Source organism: Dendrobium catenatum, unplaced genomic scaffold (genome assembly GCF_001605985.2).
Source record: "Dendrobium catenatum unplaced genomic scaffold, ASM160598v2 fragScaff_scaffold_249, whole genome shotgun sequence".
In the NCBI taxonomy this organism is placed as follows: domain Eukaryota; kingdom Viridiplantae; phylum Streptophyta; class Magnoliopsida; order Asparagales; family Orchidaceae; genus Dendrobium; species Dendrobium catenatum.
This window is the reverse complement of record NW_021318711.1, coordinates 595580-611975: the sequence shown is the minus strand read 5'-3', so window position 1 is coordinate 611975 and position 16396 is coordinate 595580. Positions and strand designations below refer to the sequence as shown.

The 16396-nt window shown below is 38.2% G+C and overlaps 2 protein-coding genes across 2 annotated transcripts; both read right to left on the bottom strand.

Moving 5' to 3' along the window:
- Positions 1–6956: 6956 nt before the first annotated feature.
- Positions 6957–7724, bottom strand: LOC110099312. The gene has a single exon (XM_020826418.1). It carries the CDS (start codon positions 7722–7724, stop codon positions 6957–6959), a length of 768 nt encoding a protein of 255 aa, XP_020682077.1.
- A 5414-nt stretch (positions 7725–13138) lies between these two features.
- On the bottom strand, positions 13139–14134 carry LOC110099311. The gene has a single exon (XM_020826417.2). It carries the CDS (start codon positions 14132–14134, stop codon positions 13139–13141), a length of 996 nt encoding a protein of 331 aa, XP_020682076.2.
- Between the last annotated feature and the right edge of the window lie 2262 nt (positions 14135–16396).

The following is a 16396-nucleotide window of genomic DNA, read 5'->3' as shown; positions in this document are numbered from 1 at the left end:
TACTCATTGTCTTTTTGCTGATGACATTCTAATCTTACCTGAAGCAAATATCAAAGATTTGAAGGAAATTAAAAATATTTTATCTTATTTTTGTGGATGGACAAGTAAAAAGATTAATGCTAGGAAATTGACCATTCTTTTTGGGAAACATGTGAAGAAGAAGAAGAGAAGATCTATTGAAAGGATTATGGGTTTCAAGGTTGTGAAGGAATTCAAATATCTTGGTATTAAAGTGGTGCTGAGGAGATTAGTGGCTGAAGACTTTCAATTTATCATTGAAAACGCTATGAGGTTAATTCATATTTGGGGATCTAAACTCTTATCATTGGTAGGAAAATTCTCTCTCATAAAATATATATTCCTTTCTATTCTGACTTTCTATTGAACACTTGCTCTTGTTCCAAAAAGTGTGTTGAAGGAATTGGATAAAATTTGTATAAAGTTCATTTGGGACAAGAAGGATGGTAAACTCAGCCTACATTATGTGAGTTAGAATAACCTATATAAACCTACTTGTTGGGGAGAGAGAGGTCATCATTCATGCTTGGAAATGGTTGGACCATTGAGAGCTATTTTGGCTTGGAAAATTATCCAGAACAAAGACTTTTTGCTGTTCAAGATGCTTGGAGATAAATATGATATTCATAGTGGAGGAATATGTGGAAGGAAAGGGAGTTTAACTTTCAAAATCATTGGAAACAGTTTGAATTCTGTAAATAATCTTGTAAGGTTGAAGGTAGGAACTGGGAGCTATATTGGAGTTTACAATGACATTTGGATTTTAGACAAAATTCTAAACATGTGGCCAACGTTTATGGCTATTTCTAATCAAATAGACTTGACGACGGACAAGATTATTATAAATGGTAGATGGAATATAGAGAAATTTAAATTTCTCTTTGGAGAAGAACTTGTATGCTTAATTTGTAAAATTCAAAACTATGTTGAAGATGAATTAGAGCTTATATAGTTTAAATTGGGTCTTTCCATTTCTTCTTTAGCTTACAAAGTTACGTTCAAGGGAGAAGAGTCATGCTTATGTTGGGAATGCTTTAAGAAAGTTAAGTTGAGACTTCGGGTGGAAGTTTTCTAGTGGTGTATTTTTAATAATGCTATCCCTACTTTCAATTTCCTTTATCAAAGAAGAATTCAAGAGGAGTTTGGATGTTCAAAAGGTTGCAATGTTAGAGAAGGCATATATCATGTCACGGTCAAATGTATAAAGCTGGTTCAAGTAGTGAATTTTCTAAACAAATGGGGATTTGGATTCCCTATTTTTGATTCATTTCAAGAGTACTAGAATTGGGTGGAAATATGTGTAGATAATCAAAGATTCATTATTAATTTTTATTGTAATGTAGTTTACGACTCTTGGTGTGTAAGGAACCAATTTATTCATGGATGGAAAGATGATAGTGCTTTGGTTGTTGCAATAAATTCCATTAGCTATGCTTCAGTATCTTTAATGGGAGATAGCAAGAAATCAGGCCACTGGGGTATTAATCAGTTGAATAAACTATTAAACCATAGGTACCCCCTCCATCCGAGTGGATAAAAATTGATATTGATGCATCTTTGTCTAAGTCTTATAAAGGAGTAGTAGTTGTAATCTGATATTGTAGAGAAAGATTTCTTCTTGCCTATAAACACATTTGTATTCATTGGGACATTTCATTTCTTGAGCTTTTGGTGGTTCAAATGCTAAAAGACATTGAAAAAGATTGGATGGATGGTTACAAAGGGATAATCATTGAAGGTGATAACCAAAACATAATCAAATTTTAAAAAAATTTGAGCTGTAATTGGAAGGAAGAGCTTGCTTTCTTAAAAGATTTCAATTTTGTTATTCTTAATTGGGTAAATAGAGGATGTAATAAGTTAGCCAACTTATGTTCTAATTATACTCTCTTTAGCAATTTTTTTGGGATGAATTAGCTACGAATAAGATTCCTCCTCTCTTTAATCAAATGTTAGAGGAGGAATCAGTTTATGGTTCTAGTTTGTAATAGTTTTCTTTTTTTATTAATGCAATTTAATTGCTTTCCTAAAAAAAAATAAATAGTGGGATACTAAAATTTAGATTCATCATGATGTAAGATAAATAGAAAGAGTACCTCAAGAACTTGCTAGTTCATAGGACAATCTTTAGTTTTATTATATAGTAGGAAGTAAAATTCAATAGCTTTATCAACTAGAGATGGTAAATGTATAACTATAGGAAGATGTATTGTTCAAGTCTATTGGATGAAGTAATAACTTCTTAATTTTATATTATAAATAAACACCATCACCATCATGTTTGATAATATTTGTGTGATCTATATCACTAAGAATCCAATTTAGCATTCCCAAACTAAATATATTGATGTGGGACACCATCTTATTAGAGTCTGGATAATGATGAAGATGTTAAAATATAGTTCATATATTATATAAAAATCTTATATTGTATGATGCACTAATAATATTATATAATACACATAGGATAAAATGGTTTCAAGCTAGTAATTTCCATTTTAGCTATTTATTATGGTCATTATTAAACTATAAGAATGACACATTGTACTATATGATTACTTTCGTTAAATAGTCGTACAGATGTCTTATCAAGACAATCAAGAAGTAAAAGGTTATACTGCATAATACCCTATTATACTATACAACTTGACCATAGTCTGTATGTTCTTTATGATATAATTTGTACTCACTCTATCTATAAGTATGATCCTTCAATCATATTGTATAATCAAATAAACACTATTAGAAGCATATGGTTTCACATTCAATTCACGCCTTTACATCTTCTACTCTTCCAATACGAGTGTGAACTCTTTTTCTTCCCTTTAATGGCTTACAAAAGAAGTAGATTGGGTGTTCAAAAGGCAAAGCTAAATGATAGATTCCAGGGAAAGGAAGACCAAGCAGCCTACAAAAAGTATCAAAGTGCCTAAATAATTAAATTTAAGGTAATGACTCATGAGATGCTTTCCAATAAGTTATAGATTTATTTAATGCTACCCCCCTCTAATTTCTCATATGCCAAGCCTTCCTCGACCTCATTGAGCTACTCTTAGAGATCTTCACCAACCTTAAGATTATATATGACATTATAACTATGGAGTCCTATGTCTACTAATATCAAGTCACGATCACTGACATAAACCTATATGAATACCCCCATCTTTCTAATATTAATAAATCCCCAAGTGACATTACTCTTTCCTTGAATTATAACTGGACAACCATAAACACCACACTGAGAAAATTCCCCAATTAATCAACACTAATATGTAGTCAATAAGATGCTTTTAAATTCAAGGGTTACTTATCACGATCTTCAATATAATGTGATACCTAAACCTAGTGACCAAATGAACATAAACCTTTAACTTTATACAGTTACCTATTGTTTTATGATTGGTACTAAATTTAATGCTACTTATAAGACATTTAGATACACTAAAAATCTTATGACTATTAGGAACCACTAAGCTGTTAGAGATCTGGGCCCAAGTCTTATGATTTTTTATAATAAAAAACATTATTATTTTAATTTACTATGCTATCTCCTAATAATTAATGTTCATTGCATATATATTTTCTATGATGAAAACTAAGATTTCAGCTCCACAAGCTCACTCTCATGCCAGCTCAAGATCGGGTAGACTAGGACTGAGTTAAGTCTGTAATTTTAATTTAAATATATTTTCTACCTTTTCTTGAGTCAATTGTAATGTGGTGGATTCTGAAGCTAAGTAACCTTGCACACACACACTTAAGGGATTGAGTAAAGGGAGATAGAGAAAATTAATTTTTCTTATTAAATCATATAGGATGATTTTTTATCATCCTAGATGATCTAATTAGCTCACAACTCTAATTAGGGCATATGGGTCAAGTAAACCTGATTAAGCAAATAATCTTGGATGATGCTCCCATCATCTCGGATGATATGACTAAATCACAAAAACCCACCGCCAAACTCATTTAGGTAAGATTTTATAACTCTTAAATTTGCACTAATTATATAGGACAATACTGATCATCTTTGATTTTTTTTTGAAGAATGCTAAAATTGCATAGAAGGAAAAAAAAAGAGCAAAACCTAGGTACAAACTACTGAGAGTGTAGATCACTAACACAATCTTCCTTTAACATAGCACAAAAGGAAGAAGGTAGTTCACTCTCACAAAACACTTCCCAAAGAAAATCACTAAAAAGAGCATGATTAGCACATAAATCGGCTAATCTATTACAACTACGATTAACCCAATGAAAAATCACATTATTTACCTTATTAAGAAATGAAGAATCTTCAATCTCCAATCTCTTATGCATATTCTTCGGTATACTGTGCATTTTGTGAAGAATTTCTATAACATTTTTATTGTCCCCATCTACAATAATGCCCCCAACATCATCAAATCTGTCACGTATAATATCTGTGAGAGCCGAAACAGCAGACAACTCTAGCTGGGCAATGTCCCAATGTGTTTTCTTCATACCAAATGAAAGAATAAACCTTCCTTTACAATCCCTTACAATACCACCAAGACCTGCCTCATAATTCCTTTTAAGAGAAGCATCAAGGTTAATTTTAATCCAATCGGGGGGAGGAGGTTGCCATTTACCTGAAGACAGCCAAAAGGAATGATTGACAACCCAGTTCTTTGATTGAACAAGCTGCTATTTATCCTGACTGATAAAGCTAAGAATTGAAGTAGCAATAAACACCTCACTAACTTCCGGATTCCCATGCTTAAACTTATTTCTATGATTCCAAAAAAACCAAATAATTGTAAAATATAATTTTACCATCATCAAATTACCGTCTTTGAGCCTCTGAAGACTAGCCCAGCAATCATTCCATCCACTGAAAACGGGAATCTGGAATCCCCATTCTCTCAGCACATACAGTACCTTCCCGAGTTTACAACAGTTGTATGAAATATGATTTATATCCTCCAAAATTCCACATCCAATTGGGTAAAAAGGACCATAAGAAAGTTTCCTCCTGGACAGAAAAGCATCTGAAGGAAGAGCATCCGTAAACATCCTCCAAATAAAGACCTCCAATCTTGCATTTAAACCTAGTTTATAAGTCCATCTCAATGGAATCACGTCTTCCAGATTTTTGAAGTTATCTTGTATAATTAAAGCAGATAATGACTTACTAGACATCTTATGTTTCAATACCATACAATCCTTATGCAAACAGGGATCAATCTTAACTTCACAAATGAGATAAATAAGATCTGTACCAAAGAACAAAAAAAGTTTTTCACGATCCCAGCAGCCATCTGAAATGAAAAAAATCCAGAGAAATATTCTCATCCTCAAAATAACCCACAAACGTTGGTCATTTGAGTAAGGATTTATCTAAAATCCAGATATTGTTCAGCACTTTAATTTTAGAACCATCACCAATTCTCCATCTAACATGATCCTTAAGTGCATTCCATCCAGCGAGCATGATCTTCCATGTAGAGGAACTACTCCTACTCAGCCCATAGCTCCACCAATTATCACCATATTTATCAATAAGATGTCTGCTCAACAATGACTCAGGTTTATCAATCAATTTCCAAGCAAACTTGGCTATTATGGCATTCCTCCTAGCCACATTAGAATGTACATCACAACCACCAAATTGTTTTTGCTTACACATTTGTTCCCATGATACATAATGAATACCCCTTTTGCCATCAAATTTGTTCCAGATGAAATATCTACAGATTTTCTCAAATTCCATCAACGTCTTCATCAGAATAAGAGAATGAGACATGACAAACACTAGAAGAGAAAGAACAAATGATTTAATTAAAACTGGTCTACCGGCTAAGGAAACAAAATTATTTCCCCAAGCATAAATTCTTTTGCTAGACTTATCTATTAAAACCTGAAAGTCCTTTTCGTTAAACGTCTCAATGCCAATTTGATGCCCAAATACTCAAATTCATTAACCAACTTAATACCCATAAACCTTGAAATTTGTACTCTTCTCCTTCTATCCACTGAGCTACCACAAACCAAGGAAGATTTGTGGTAATTGATGTTTTGACCAGTACAATTACAATAATTCTTCATAATCTTTCTAACCTTTTTCATGACATTCATTTTGGCTTCCAAAAATAGCAAAATATCATCTACAAATAAAAGGTAAGATATCTTCTGGGCATTAGAAGAGATCCTAATACCCACATCAGAGTCCCTGCTACGAAAGGCGTTAGAAAGCAGTTGGGAGCAAAGAATAAAAAGAAACGGTGATAGAGGGCATCCCTGAAGAAAACCACTCTTTCCCTCAATCCAACTAGAATTCACACCATTGATCATAATAGAATACCTTGGAACTGTGATACATTCCAACACTAAATGAACAAACCTGGAAGGGAATCCCAATTCAAACATCATTTTCTCCAAAGTAGACCAGCAAATGCTAACATATGCTTGCTCCATGTCCACTTTTATATCCAAGAAACCATTGCAAGCCTTGGAAAATCTCATCTTGTTAAAAACCTCCTGAGCCAGAAGAAGATGATCAGAGATTGACCTTCCTCTCACAAAAGCCGCTTGCTCCTCAGAAATGATCCTCGGCATGACTCCCAACATTTTATTAAGCAAAACATTAGCAATAATTTTATAAAATAAGTTGCATAGGCTTATAGAACGGTAAGCCGATGAAGTACTGGGATTAGGAGCTTTAGAAATGAGCACAACTAAGGTGTCTTTCTATTCCTTTTTCATTAAACCAGTGACTAAAAACTGCTGTACAGCTCTCACCACATCCATTCGAATAATATTCCAAAAAGCTTTGAAGAAGGAATGAGTAATTCCATCAAAGCCCGAAGATTTATTACTGCCCAGATTGATTATAACTTCTTTAATTTTAGCATCTTCCAGATCCTTGATCAACGATTCCTTGTCACTGTCTTCCAACAACATCCACGATTCTGCCATCAAGAAAAGCTGCAGTTTCTGGATTTCCACTTCCCCTGAAAAAACCTACTAAATACCTCCTCAATCTCTTTCAGGTATTTAGTCAGCATTCCATTAGAGTCCTTAACATGGGAAATTCGATTAACATTCCTTCTAGAGTTGGCAAAGGAATGGAAGAATTTGGTATTTGCATCACCATCTTTGACCCACTTAGCTTTTGCCCTTTGCTTCCACCAAGTATTAAGATTATTAAGAACAACATTAAGTTCTTTAACCTTAGCTTTAAGTAAACAGAGCTTCTCCTTAGTCAACCAACCGTATCTAGATTCTTCTTCTTGCAAGTTTATAATCTCAGCTTTCAGTCTTTCTTTCTCCAAGGAGAAATTCTCCAGTCTACCCTTGCTCCAGTAAAATAAATCTTTTAAGTTTCTTTTGCATTTTTTGTTAAGAATCTCCATGTCATCTCCCAAGAAAGTTCTCTTCCACCTACTAGAAACAATATGCTCCACTGTCTTGAATGAAAGCCAAGTGTTTTCAAACTTAAATCCACTTCTGCCTTTACAAACCGACTCAAATATCTTCAGAACAATCGGACAGTGATCCGAAGCAACTCTGGAAAGGTGTCTAACCAAAGTAATTTGGATTTTGTTGATGGCCAAAGTTTTAAGAATACACCTATCAAGTCTTTCCAGAATCTGATCTCCTCCCCTTTTGTTGTTGCACCAAGTGAATATTTGTCCAACAAACCCAACTTCATGATAATCATTCTCATTCATAAACTTTACCATATCCAAAGATCCTTGATTGAATTTGAATCTCCTACCTCCCTTCTTATCTTCTTTATCCAAAATGCAATTGAAATCCCCTCCAATAATAGAAGGAATATCTCTCTGAGAAGCCTCCTAAATAACATCCCAAAGACATCTCCTTATAATAGTCTCCTTGCTAGCATAAACAGTAGTAATCATCCAAACTTCTCTCTTGAAAACATTGAGCTCACCAATGACACATTGATCTGAAGTCTTCAAAATAGAAAAAGTCGCCATATTTGATCTCCAAATAACCATAATACCACTAGAAAGCCCTACAGATGGAAGCAAAAAAAAGTCCCAACCCTGCCCCATCATCTTTACAAACGAGTCTCTATCCATATAAGAAATTTTAGTTTCTATTAACCCAACAAAGAAGACTTTGTAATCCTTGAAAATCTCCTTTAAATAAAGAGAGACCTCCCTTTTTTTGTCCCCCCCTACAGTTCCAAAAAACAATAGAATCCATTAAGAAACTCTGAGGGAAGAGCCCCCACCTCTTTTCTTCATACCTCCGTTCACATTTCTACCTTTAGAACTGTTCTTGATAGGGCCCAAAGCTCTAAGTTCTTTAGCAAGCCTACACTTCCCCAGATCTCCACTAGAAACAATCTCCTTCTCACTACTCACCACACACTTACTATCTTCACTGCCCTTAGCATATCCCTTTCCATCTAGACTACTAACATTAAGATGAAACCCCTCACTGTCAACATACCCACCATCTCCAGAATTGGTTTTAAGGCAAACATTCCCTATTCCATCATCCTCCATCCCATTCAACACATCAAATTTATTCAAAACGATAGGAAAAAGAGGGATATTAACATTAGAAATCATACCATCAGTCGCTGAAGGAGCATTAAAGGAATCAACAGCCTCCAGAGCAGAACTTTCCATATAGCCGGGGTCCCTCCCAGATACAGGCATTACCTCTACACCAGGTATCTCCCCTTCTTCTAATTGATTGCTAACAGCCACTTCATCCTGTTACAAACCTTTTTTTTTGGATTATGATTTTGATGATAGCAAATAAATCCTGTTTCACTATGACTGCCTTTTTCTACTGACTTTTCAGGACTCAAAGATCGAACGGAAATCGGAAACAACTCAAGACTGGGTAGATTAGGATTGAGTCAGTATATAATTTTCTTTTTTCTTTCTTGAGTCAATTGTAATTTCTTGAAGTGACTGATGTTAAGTAACCCTACATACACACACTTGAGAGATTTAGAACTTGTGTTTTTACTCGCATCGTCCCGGACGATATTTATATCGTCCTGGACGATCGAGCTCAAAACAGAAGATCTAATCAAAATTTCTTAGTTAAGGCAGCCGTAATTAACTAATCGGCCTGGACGATACCTGTATCGGCCAGGATGATATGCTCAATACAGAAAGAAATTGCCGCCAAGATTAATTTAGGTATTCTGTATTTTTGGAAATCGGCCAGGACGATCATGAGATCGGCCTCGACGATATCATACAATTATGCCTAAATTAATCAAGGAATCAAGAAAGTAATTAAGGATGATTGATACGATCATATTGTCCTGGATGATCTCAGGATCGGTCAGGAGAATCTATTCAAAAACCCTTAGGTGGTTCTGGACGATAAATATCGGCCAACATAAATTCAGGGCAATGCTCTGGACGATTTTCCTCTGATTTGAACTGATCGGCAAGGACAATCATGAAATCATCCGGGACGATCAAGCAAATTTTCAATCGTCTAGTTTGCATTCAGAGCGATGCTTTGGCTGATATTATGAGATTTGTACTGGCCGGCCAGGATGATTTACATATCATCCTAGACGATAAAGTCGACAACTTGCAATTAATGAGCTCTTTTGAAGCTTTTCTATTTAAGAGATCTTGTTCAACATTTTTGAACATACTTGGCTACTGTCTTGACCTGAAAAAATCTAAAGGAGAGCTGAACGTTGCATTTTGCATTAATAAAAGGAAGTAAACTAGTTACAAGAAAACACTCAAAGTAATTATATCCTATCACTTTCCTCCCTCAACAAACTTAAGAGAGTTGAGGGGAACTCATCATTATTTACATCAAGAAAAGTAAAACTATCCTGTAAAGCTAAATTGGCACAGAAGTGAGCTGGCCAATTGTTATTCCTATTTATATACTGAAAAAGAACTTTCTTGAATCCCATAAAAAATGAGAGATCCGGCCCCTCATTACTGAAGTGGACCTTATTTCTGTGATCATATATGTTCTGTAGCCATCTAATAGCATTGATGCAATCCCCTTCTATAATGATACCATCTAATTCAAACATCCAATCCATGAGAATCTCATAGATAGCAGCTGCAGCATCTACCTCAGCTCGACAAGCATCCCAATGCTCAAATGATTTACCAGCAGCAACAATCAATGCTCCCTCATAGTTCCTCACCACAATGCCAATTCCGGCCAAATTAGAAGGTTTCACCGCAGCATCAACATTAAATTTCAGCCATCCTGGAGGGGGGATAACAAAGGTCGGCCAATTGTCTATCCTCCGATCAAGTATCCAGCAGTCCTTCATCACATCAATGCTTTGTCCATCCCCAATGTTCCACCTGATGATAGTTCTAAGAGCCTTAACACCATCATGAATCACCTTCCAAGTAGTAGAGGCTTTATAAACCTGCGTGTCATTCCAAAGCTCCATGCCATATTTCCCTCTCAGCACCTTATGCAGCAGTAAATCTGGATTACTAATCACCTGCCATGCCAGCCTAGCACGTAGGGCTCCCAGCCAATTATCCAATCCGTGAAATCCAAGACACCCATGGTCCCTGGGTTGGCATAATTCTTTCCATTCAACATAATGCATTCCCCTACTATTAGAGTCCTTCTGCTATAAAAAAGTTCTGCCAAGTTTTTCAATAGAATGTAGGATCCCCTTAGGAACTGAAGTGTGAGTAATCAAGTACATTGGAATGCTAAGTAATGATGTACGAATTAGCAAAGCTCTGCCAGCAAACGACAGATGCTTCTTCCCCCATATATTGGTCTTCTGATGAGCATTCCTGATAGTTTTAACAAAATCTTCAGTCATTAACCTCCTCAAGACCAACGGCAGCCCCAGATATTCAATAGAGTTCACCTTCCTATACCCCATTAGCTTGGCAATCATACGCTTCTTCCAGTTAGGACAGCTCTTGCTGAAGAGAACAGCTGATTTCCCACCGTTGATCTTCTGTCCAGTCCAGTCACAATAGTCCCCCAAAAGCTTCATGATACAATTGGCATTCCTCCTGCTGGCCTCAGCAAAAATGAGGATATCATCTGCATATAGCAGATGAGATATCCTTTCCACATTATTAACAACTTGAACTCCAAGCTGTTCCCCCCTCTGTCTAAAGGCTTTGGTGAGGAGCTTCAAACAGAGAATGAACCGATATGGCGACAAAGGACACCTTGTCGAAGACCACTTTCAGCATAGATCCATGGCGTTCTATTACCATTGAGCAGCAAAGAGAATCTTGGCTTGGCAACACATTAAATAGTCCATTCCACAAACCTCTGAGAGAATCCCATCAATTGCATAACACTCTGCAGCGTATCCCAGGACATACAATCATATTCCTGCTCCATATCAATTTTCAAAGCAATCATCCCCGATTTCTTCACAGAGAACTGGAACCTATTCATCAACTCCTAAGCAATAAGGCCATGGTTGGAAATAGACCTCCCTGGAACAAAAGCCCCTTGCTCCTCACTAACAATGCTGCCCAGCACTGGTTTGAGCCTATTAATCAAGATCTTTGCCACAACCTTATAAAAGGATTGGCAAAGGCTAATTGGATGAAACTTAGCCGGCATACAAGCATTCTCAACCTTTGGTATAAGAACCACTAAGGTATCCTTCCAACTTTCACACATAGAGTTAGTGCAAAAGAAATGAATAATAGCACGAGTCACCTCACATTTAATAATTTCCCAGTAAAATTTAAGGAAGGAAGATGTAATACCATCCATGCCCGGTGCATGATTGTTCCCCATGATGAAGACAGCTTGTCGAACCTCCTGCTCCGTGATTTCAGCCTCCAAAATCTCATTCACCTGAGCATGAATCTTGTCTTCCCTGTGAAAGCATGGCTAGCTATCACACACAATCTGCCTCTCTTCCCATTTGAGTATGAAAAACTTCATAAACTCCTCCTGTATAAAAGCTGGATCATCACTCCTATCGCCATTCGGCTGCTGGACCTCCAGAATTCTATTTCCCCTCCTACGTGCCGAGGCAAAGGAATGAAAGAAATGAGAATTGGCATCTCCCTCTTCAATCCATCTCGCCTTCTCTCTCTGTCTCCACCAAGTTGTAATACGGCCTAATGTGGTATTCAGTTCAGAAGCCTTTCTCCTCATTTCCTGCTCCTGTGCAGAAGCCTTTCTCCGCATCTCATGCTCCTGTGCATCATTTAATCCAGCATTTGAAGATTCAAGTTCTTGAAGTTCCCCCAATCTTGCCTCCAGCGAATTTTCAAATTCCCCAGCTCCTTTGACCGGTTTCTACTCCAGAAGAACATTGCTCTAAGTGTTCTAAAACACTTACGATTTAGCACTTCAGCTGGTTGCCCGTAATCAGTTTTGTTCCATTCCTTCCATACCAGCTTCCAAGTAGCTGGATAAGACATCCAAATATCTTCAAATCTATACCATCTACTCCCAGATTTTGGAGGATTAGACGTTAGATTCAGCAACAATGGACAATGATCAGATGCAATTCTCAACAAATGCTTAACCGTGGCCAATGGGGCAAGTCTAAGGCCTTCAGAGTTCATTAAAACTCTGTCCAGTCTAACCCATATCTTACTGTTGCCAGTTTTATTATTAGTCCATATAAACTTAGGACCCATAAATCCCAAGTCATGGAGATCATTTTCAACATGGAAAGTTGCCATTTCCTGAGCACCCATCGAGTAGCTATACTTTCTACCTCCTTTCTTCTCACTTTAATCAAGGCAACAATTGAAGTCTCCACCAACAATAATTGGTAACTCAGCATCAAGGCTAGCACCAATGGTACTCCATAGCTTCCTGCGGCTATGGTAGCTCTTGCTGGCATAGACAAGTACAATTCCCCATTTCTGAAGATTGGGCATCACCAAATGACCAATAATAGCTTGGTTCATAGTCGAAACAACCTCAAATTGCGTAGTATCCCGTCTCCACATCACAAACAGTCTACCAGATCTTCCCTCAGCTGGATAGTGAAAAAAACTCCCAGTTGGGACCAATGAGTCTATTAACATCTAACCTAGAAATGTCTTCTATCATAGTTTCAACTAAGCCAACAAACATCACCTCATTATTACCAATGGGGCTACGCAGGTAATACCCAGTCTGCTTCTTCCGGGCACCCCTGCAGTTCCATATTAGGATGTCAGGCATTAAACACCAAAGGGGAAGCGTCCCCGCCGCTAATGTTTGCACAGTCATGCTCTCCCAGCATCTCCTTCTTCCTTTTCCTGGGCGCCTCCACCATGGGTCCCAATTGATTAAGCTCCTTTAGAGCATTGGCTCTATTATTCATTCTAATACCATCCGTGAATGGCAGCCTCTGCTTGAACCCCATTCCGATCTGCTTATGAGTGGGCTTCACCTTACTATCCGGTACTTGAACTTTGTTTAAGTCCACTTGCTTAGGAAAGTTGAAATTCTGTTTGCTGCCCACATTCTCCTTATTCTTGCCCTGTGCTTGTGCCGTTCTTCTTCTCAGTGGGGGAACTTGAATCCAAGGACCCGTATGGTCCTCATTATTCTGTGAACCTTCCTCCATGCCAACTTTTCCCCCATTACATTCATCATGTGCTTCAGCATTCCCCCCCTTCTTACGGCCGTCAACAGCTTTTCCTTTGCCACCATCCTCTATTTTAACAACAGGTAAAACCGTTTTCTTAGTTTGTATGGGATCCAATATCCCATTCTTACTCAACTTCTGGGCAGAATTACCATCTCCCTTGTCGCCTTGCTTTGAGAGTTCTTCTGCTCTTCTGGTCTCATTCCCCCCTTGTCCAACAGCTTTAGATGGACAGAACTCCTTCTGATGCCCCACCTTTCCACATCCATAACACAATATCCCAATGCCTTCATATACTACCTTTTGGTAGAACCTCCCGTTCATACCATTAATCCAAATTCCCGATTGCAGTTTCCTGTCCAAACACATTCGGACACACACCCGGGCATACTCCCTTCTACCCCAATTTCCTGTCTGCGCATCGATCCAGAGCGGCACTCCGATCTTCAACGCAATCCTAGCATTATTGCAATCATCCCAATACTGAAGAGGAAGGTTTGGAAGACGAATCCATACAGGGGAGGATAATCCTTCCATTGACTCCGGAGAGAAATGCGGCGTCCATCGATCCAGCCCCATGATATTCTCTCCAATGAACCACGGGCCACCACATAAGGCGGCATTCCTGGCTTCAGTCGATCCAAATACACAAACAAAGCAATCATGTCCCAACGTTGTAAGCTGAAACTCTCCAAATCGTCCCCACTAACGCTGGATTTCATTTTTCAATAGAAAAAACGAAACTCTTCTTCCCATGATCTTCCCTACAACAGCCCTTTCCAATTTGGCCACATTTGCCATAACATACTCCATATTGAGATCAATAGTGATCCCATCATTAGACAAAGCATTTATCTCCTCTGGATTTTGGATCGGAACGTGCTCAGGCTTCCTCCAGGCATTACTCGCGCCACCAGAGAGCAGCGGGAATCTATTCTCAACTTGCATCTGAGCCTTTCCTTTCTCAATCTCCTAGCTCCTAATTGAAGCCGCATTTCCACAATCACCTAGAGGGCTATTCTGCTGATTACTCAATCTAGCAGAACCAACCTCTGTTTCATTCACCCCTGCCATTCCAACCACTGCTGATTCCTTCCCCAGCTCATATCCCATAACAACATCCATAACAGTATTATTCTGATCATTAAAATTAGAACTAACCTCCATCGCGCAGTCAGCTCCAATCATCAGATCAGAATTCACCAATGACTATTCGTCACCAATCTTTATCACATTCGTCCGACCTGGCATGGCCGCATCGACATCGAACATCTCCTCTAGATCAATGCTCTCCTCCTGCGCCGATTGCAGTTCATCCATCTCCATTGAAGATTCCGTCCCAACAAAGGTCGGGTTAATACTCATACTTACTTCCGCAGCCGGCATTATCTCCATCTTCAAACTAGAAGGAGGATCCTCCCTCTTCATAGCATTCGCTCAGGAGAGAGAGAGAGAGAGAGGATCTTATGAGGGGGAGCTTGTGAGGGGATTCACAAGGGTTGTTCCAAGCATTATTCCACTTCTTCTTCCTAGAGTCTCTTGTCCTTGGAGAGGTTGGGAGAGGTAAGCTTCAGCGATCGATCGAGGTTCTCTGCCTGCTTTAGGAGGAAGCAGAAGGAGGTTGGTTCTCTGCCTTGCCGGGGGTGGCAGAAAGGAGGTGTTTATAAGGGCTTCTCCGCCTAGCTGTGGGGGCTAAAGGAGAGTCACGATTGTAATGCAATACTCAGAGGGCGCCTCCGGGGAGTGTACGTACGTCGAGTTGACTGAACCACTATAAACCTGTGTTCTTATTTTTACTGCTTCCGCATTTATTTTTTTTGCACTTGTTTTTGTGGTGATTTTGTTTATGATATTTGTGCTTTGCTTAAAGAAAATTTTAAATACCAATTCACCCCCCTCTTGGTTAGCATCTGGCCAGTTCTATAGGGCTTAACATCCCTAACGAACTCTCACAGCCGCCTTATCAACAGAATCAACACCTTGAATAGCTTTCCAGCCACTTCATCCAGATACCACCCACTTTAAACCATTATTTCTTTACAGATTTCATTTTCTCCTTCAGAGCAACAGGTCTTCTATTCATTTTTTTCTTCACCACGATCCAAGGACCATAAGAGTGATCAGTAACCTCTTCATGAACCTTTTCAACAGCCTTGGCTTCCCTAGACTCTCTTTCATACAACTCCTTGCCAGAATGTCCATCACTCTTCAATTTACAATCAATTTTATGATGTCACACCATTCCACATCCATAGCAAAGAGTTGAGATCTTCTCATACTCAAAACTCTGAAAGAACATCCCAAAGATGCTATCAACCCATACTCCTAGAGGAAGACACTGATCCAGCTTAACTCTCACATAAACTCTGGCAAATTCACTTTTCCCTCATTGAAACATATTACCATCTATCATCAACGGTTTACCAATAGATGAAGCAATACGAGCCACATTCACTTCATCCCAACACTATAAGGGCAAGTGAGGCATTCTGATCCAAATTGGTGAGGTTAAACCTTTCAACGAAAGAGTGGAAAATTCCAAAGACCATTTCTCCATCACCATAATAAAGCCATTGACAAACCAAGGCCCTCCTGATAAAACACCTTCCATCATCTCATTAGACTCAAAGGAACAAAGAAACCATCCTTTCCCCAAAGTTGTAAAGTGAAAATTGCCAAACATCTTCCACTGCCTCCTTATTTCCCAAGCAACAACATGAGGGGGAATTTCTTTCCCAAAAAACTTAATCACCGAAGAATTCCTTAGCTTATGAGAATTAGAAACCTCTCTTTCTTCTAACATTTTCACATATTTTCCATCTTCCGAGAAGACCATACCCT

Coding starts and splice junctions, on each gene's coding strand:
- LOC110099312 (XM_020826418.1), bottom strand. CDS start 7,724: ATGGTAAAGTTTATGAATGAGAATGATTATCATGAAGTTGGGTTTGTT.
- LOC110099311 (XM_020826417.2), bottom strand. CDS start 14,134: ATGGGGCTGGATCGATGGACGCCGCATTTCTCTCCGGAGTCAATGGAA.